We start from the raw sequence: 6,000 nt of genomic DNA on the forward strand, positions 1-6,000 counted from the left end.
CTAATGCATGGATGAATGAAACATTTCCTGTATTCTGCTAAGTGTCACCAACCCTGAAACATTATATTTTTCTCTTTCATGCTGTTTAGGATTATTTCTGGAAGAAATTCAAAGTTTCACTAAAGAGAAGAATCTAGCTTTCCTACATCCATGAGTAATTTTTTTATTGTAAAAAGAAAAGGAGGACTTGTGACACCTCAGAGACTAACAAATTTATTTGAACATAAGCTTTTGTGAGCTGCAGCTCACTTCATCGGATGCATGTAGCTCATGAAACTTATGCTCAAATAAATTTGTTAATCTCTAAGGTGCCACAAGTCCTCCTTTTCTTTTTGCGGATACAGACTAACACGGCTGCTACTCTGAAACCTTTTTTATTGTATACACACATACATCAGTAACTGCTGTGCAGTTAAGACTGTGTTGTAATTTCCATTTAAAACTGGACTAAATTCTTCTTTTTCTATCTATCTATCTATCTATCTATCTATCTATCTATCTATCTATCTATCTATCTATCAAATCTGGTAGATTGATAGCAGAAGAGAGAGAACGTGTGTATGTTGGCAGAGTAGAATTCTACTAAAATGTAGACTTGACATGACAGGTTTAGAAAAGGTTTTGCAAAGCACATATGTCTGCATTCTGTATTAATCTTGAAGTATCTTAGCTGTATTAATTTTCTAAAGGAAGAAGACGTAGTGAGCCAAATAACCCTGTGCATTGCCAGTATTTTTCTTTGTTATTATTCTTGGTGTTCAAGAGGAAGACACAGAAATTAAATACTCTTTAAAGTCACATCTGATTATGATTTAAGCAAAGGAAAAACAAACTGTTCGGAGATGCTGCACAATGTTATTCTTATCACTGGAGCGGAATATTTTGGATGACAGGGCAAGTGATATATACTTTCTTTGTAAATAATGTGATTAAATATTCACAAATGATACAAGCACTCAGAAAAAGTTTCTCTCCAAGGGCTAGATTCTGTTTATGGTGGTGTAACCCCAGAGGAATGCCATCAATGTCAATGGAGTCACAGTGGTAGAAAACCAGTGTAAGAAGGATCAGAGACTTATGTATCATCAATGGCTAGAATTTGATGCAGAAATGAATAATACAGCATTAAGGCACTTTTAATAAAAGAGGTCCTCAGCTAGTGTAAATCAGCATAGCTCCACTGACTCCAATTTCCACCAGTTGAGAATCTACCCAAGATATGCAAGTGCTAAAACACATGTGATGCTGCTGAAGCATTTTATAAGTGAGTATTGTTATATGTTAACTAGTCTTGGAATGTGGCTTAGATGACAAGTAAAAATGAGTTATAGCTGAGTCTCTGTTTAATCTCTGGTGGGCAAGTTTTCATACCGCAGCATTACCAGCGTGTGACATGACTAAGTCTCTGGCTAGAAGACCCCAAAGACTAGAATGGTAGAACTGGCTGGGGATTTTTCATAGGAAAATGCTGATTCATCACAACTGAAACTTTTCATGGAAATGTAGGCGAGAGAGAGAGAGCGAGAGAGAGAGAGAGAGATTCACCACAGAAAAGCCATGGCCCAGACGCTAGGGCACTCACTTGGTTCTCTCACATTTTAGGTGAGTGTCCAAACCACTGGGCTACTTTGGGGTGGGTCTCACTCACTCTTGTTCTCTTTGATTTTTTGCACAAATATTTTGAAAGAACTAGTTTTTGCTCCAGTGCAAAACCAAAACAAATGCTGAAACCTCTCTTCTTTTTTTTTTTTTTCCTTCTGGCCAGCCCTGTAGAATATGGTTGCTACAGGCCAACTTTAAAATGTATTAATATGATGTGGGGTATGGGAGCATGACTGGAAAAGAGGGGCGGTTGTAGGTTAGATTAGAAGATTACTGGCAATGCTGGGAGTGAGGGGCAAAAGTGAAAATGTCTACAGGTCAGAATTTAGGTGAATGGGCAAAGCTGGGGGGAGATGCCCTCGGGACAAGAATGGGAGGGGGTTTGCTGTGTGACAGGATTAAGGTGCATTAGCAGAGATGTGGGGGACTCAGGACAAGGGAGTGTTGCAGATCAGCATTGGCAGAGCTGAATGCAGGAGCCTCAGGATCAGACTATAAGGGGGTGCTGGAGATCAGGAATAAGGTGCATGCCAAAGCTGTGTGGGAGCCCAAGAATGGGATAGCAGGGCATGCTACAGGCCAGGAGAGAGATACTTCAGCAAGAGCTGTGCAAGTCATGGGCTAGGAGAGGAAGGGTTCCTCTGAGTGGTGTTTGATGAGCTATCTGTGCCCACCTTATACTTGCCAATTTCTCACTCACTTGTCTTCTTGAATGTCAACATCACCTTTTAAAGGGAAAGGGAAAGCTGGGATGGGTGAAGCCTTCCTAACTGCTCCAGGAATATCTGCGCCTTGTCTGAGAACATGCAACTAACTACACACCACCAACCACAAAGCATCCTCCTGCCTGTCATTCTCAGGAACAACCCATGCCGGAATATTGCAGCACTGCCTGTAAATACGCTAAGAATCTTTCTTGAATGATAACCTAGATTATTGGAATTGTTTACAGCCAAGAGGATCTATATTTCTTGCCTCAGGCCCAGTTAAATAAATCATCCCCCAAGCACACTGCTGTTTCTCATTTCAGCCTTGGTCCTCATTCAAGTCCCTCATTAGAGACCCACAGTATTATTGGCTTGGCCAGTGTTTCTGCCTGAGACAGAAATGACACAAACACATCAACTCCACACAAACCCTCCTTTGCTCTCTCCTATTCATGGACCAATTGAAGGCACTTCACAGGGCTGGGACAACATCTTCAGAGGGAGTTGCTGCTTTAATTGATTTCATATAAAGTCAGCTGGAGAAAACACCACCTACTGTGTTCTCAGAAGGCGACTCATTGCCAGAGCTCTGTCAGTTCTTTGGAGCTATAAAGCCACTGAAACGTTCCTGATGCACAGCTTTATGAGCTGGAGGCTTCTCAGCTAGGCTATAACAGTCTGCCTTAAAAGCCGCCTGGATGGCCCACAACTGAGGAATTATTTACATTTAGGCAGGACTAGAAAGTGACCCTGCCCTTCTGGAGCTGTCATTGGATAAATATTTACTAACAATCCTAACCTCGCGCACGTCTGAATGCAATTCATTTGAGTCAGGCTTGACAGTGTATAGTCTGAGCTAACCGATGCAATTGCTCCCTAGGCTCGAACTCCTCTGCATCACAACTTATGGGGAGGCACCTGTGTAGCGTGGGCTGGGGCCTTAGTCTGTGCCCGGTAGATGTGTCACTAGCAGGCTTATTCCCCACCCAGAACTCATGAGACATGACCTGTCCCGGCTGCAGCGGGTTATGTGATCTTGGTGAGCCGGAACAAGGCACCTTTCTGCCTGGGCTTTCCCCGGCCATCTCTGACCCAACACCGCCAGCGTGCGGGGGCACTAACCCCGACCCCGCTGCAGCATTCCTCTCGGCCACCTACCACGTGCGCTAGCAGCTTGCGGGGCCCGACGCCGAGCCCCCCGATCCGCCTTCCTGCCCCACCCAGCCCCCCGGGGCACCGTTCAGCGGCACCGGGCCTGGGAGCGGGCGGGGGGATTCACCTGCACCCAGGGCTTGGCCAGGGTCGGCTGAGCGTCCTCTCCTAGATCTCAGGGCTGGAAGGAAGGCTCCATGCCCGGCTGGATCTCCCGCCCGCTTGCGAGTCTCCCCTGCGCCAGGGCCCCGCGTCCCGCGCTCTCCGGGGTCCCTGCGGCCGGGCACACCCGCCTCCCCACGCACCTTAGCCCCGGCGCTCTCGGGCCGGGGCCGGGGGCTTGACTTACCCACGCACTCGTTGGCCTCCCGGGCCGTGGCCCGCTGCCAGGGCCGGTCGTAGTGGAAGGGCTTGCAGCGGTCGCACTCGGGCCCGGCCGTGTTGTGCTTGCAGTCGCAGACCAGGTGGTCGTCGCGGTCGCGGACGCAGCGGGACGCGTGGCCGTTGCACTTGCAGCGGCCGCCCACCTGCAGGTCGGAGACGGCGTAGAAGTAGGAGTCGCGGGCCAGCTCGGAGTCGTCCTCGTTCTCGTCGCCGAAGGTGTGGAGGCGGCTGAAGGCCACCTTGATGTCGGTGGCCGTGACCCAGTCCTGCAGCACGGGCGAGTTGTCGAAGTCGTGGGCCGAGGGGCGGCCGTCCAGGGTGCTGAAGGCGATGAGGCCGCCGGCCAGCGGCCGCATGTCGGTGTGGGAGTCGGTGCAGATGGCCTCCTGCTCGTTCTGCTTGGTGATGGCGGCGCGGCTGGGCTTGGCGTACATCTTGCGGCACTGGGCCGAGTAGAACTGGAAGGGCACCCAGCTGCGGCCGTAGTCCATGGACTTGTAGATGGCCATGGACTCGGGGCGCGGCGAGCAGAACTGCAGGCTCACGTAGGTCACCTCGAACTTCTTGCCCAGCGAGAGGGTGAGCGTGACGTTGTGCGGGTGCTGCACGAAGTTCTCCGACTGCCAGCAGGTCAGGTTGTGCGGGTTGTTGAGGTCGGTGAGGAAGGCGGGCGGGTGGGCCCGCCGCGGCTCCGAGGCGTTGCAGAGGTGGCAGGTCCGCACGCGCTCCTCGCCCTTCTCGCTCACCACGCAGTAGCGGGCCGGCGGCCTGCCGCAGGTGCTGGACACCTTCACCTCCTTGCCGAAGGCGGAGTTGACGAAGTCCGGGATGCACCGCCGCGGGTGGCCGTTCTCGTCGTAGCAGGGGTCCGGCTGCGCCGTCTGCACCGCGAACATGCTCATGCCGTAGCCGCCGCGCGCGCCGCCCGCCAGGCACCACAGCCACAGCAGCGTGACCAGAACCCGCCAGCACTTCCCGGGCATCCTGCGGGCGCCTCCTCCGGGGAGCCTGGCGGCAAACAGAGAGAGAGAGAGAGAGAGAGAGAAGCGGGGAGGTGAAGCCGCCGTCACAAACCCAAGGGCTCCGCTACCCGGGCCGGCGAGGGAAGGCTGCAGCCCGGCAGATGGGGCGCGGAGCGCAGCCCGGCCCTCTCTGCTGGGGACCGGCTCTGCAAGCCGGGCGCTTCCCATCCAGCGGGATCGCTGCCCAGGCAGCGAACGGGAAGAGCCTCCCGTGCCAGGGCACTGCCCAGGAAACCCAGCCTGCAGCCCGGCGGGAAGCTGGCGGGTTGGAAGGAGAACTTTGCGCCTGCTGGAGGCAGAGAAACCCTGGCTGGATCAGAAGCGCAAAGCGACCCCGGCCCCCTCTCCCAAGCTAGCCCCCGCCGCGAAGGCTGGTGGCTTTAACCCCCCTGCAGCTGTAGCCGTCGGAGACCAACAGGTGGGACGCTACCTTCTTCGCTCGTTTGGTTTTCCTCCTGAGGCACAAGGGTAAAGTTTCTGGAGCTCCCGGGGAAGGTGGCACAGCCCGTCTTCAAGCTCTCAGCCGAGCGCTCCTGGCTTGTGGAGTGGAAGCGCTGGATGCTGAACGGTGTGTGGTTCAAAGAGCCCAGAGCATTCCCATCCTCAGACCAAAAAAAAAAAAAAAACAAACCCACACACACACCCAAAAACACCCTAGTGGCGGGACTCTGTCCTTCCCTGCCTCCCTCTCCGCGCCTTACAGAGAGCCTGAATGACGTTCCCAGCTTCTGCTGAGTTTGAGGTCATCTTAAAGGAGTGACATTCCGCTCACACAAGGAACACAACGACATCCACTGGTAGTTTATCAATAGGATGGGGAGAGGGGGAAACCAGGCAAAGCATCTAATTCAGAGAGAGGGGAGAGGAGCGCGTTGGGAGGGGGCAGGGGGCGACGGAGCAGACAGAAGGAATCGGGGAGAGCAGACTCTTTACTGCACATCGGCTATTTGAAAGCAAAGTTTTACAGCGCAGCAAAGACGAACCTTAGGCAAAGGAAGAGAGGAGCCGAGGCAGGGGGAGGGGTTTGCCGTTCCCACCCACTGCAATGGCAGCAGGATCGGGCCCTGCTCTCTTCCTTTGACAGTAGTAAGGACCTTCCTCGTGCTCTCCCTTGGGAAGTGCTGGTGTGTGTG

At 52.7% G+C, this 6,000-nt stretch overlaps 1 protein-coding gene across 1 annotated transcript in view; it reads right to left on the bottom strand.

Moving 5' to 3' along the window:
• The window catches only part of LOC144274740 (netrin-1), a 211,627-nt gene extending 206,799 nt beyond the window's left edge, over positions 1-4,828 (bottom strand). The window contains exon 1 of the mRNA XM_077833801.1: positions 3,811-4,828. Coding sequence (XP_077689927.1) covers positions 3,811-4,828 — 1,018 coding nt within the window. The remainder of the gene's footprint in view (positions 1-3,810) is intronic.
• Between the last annotated feature and the right edge of the window lie 1,172 nt (positions 4,829-6,000).

This window comes from Eretmochelys imbricata, chromosome 14 (assembly GCF_965152235.1).
Source record: "Eretmochelys imbricata isolate rEreImb1 chromosome 14, rEreImb1.hap1, whole genome shotgun sequence".
Taxonomy (NCBI): Eukaryota; Metazoa; Chordata; order Testudines; family Cheloniidae; genus Eretmochelys; species Eretmochelys imbricata.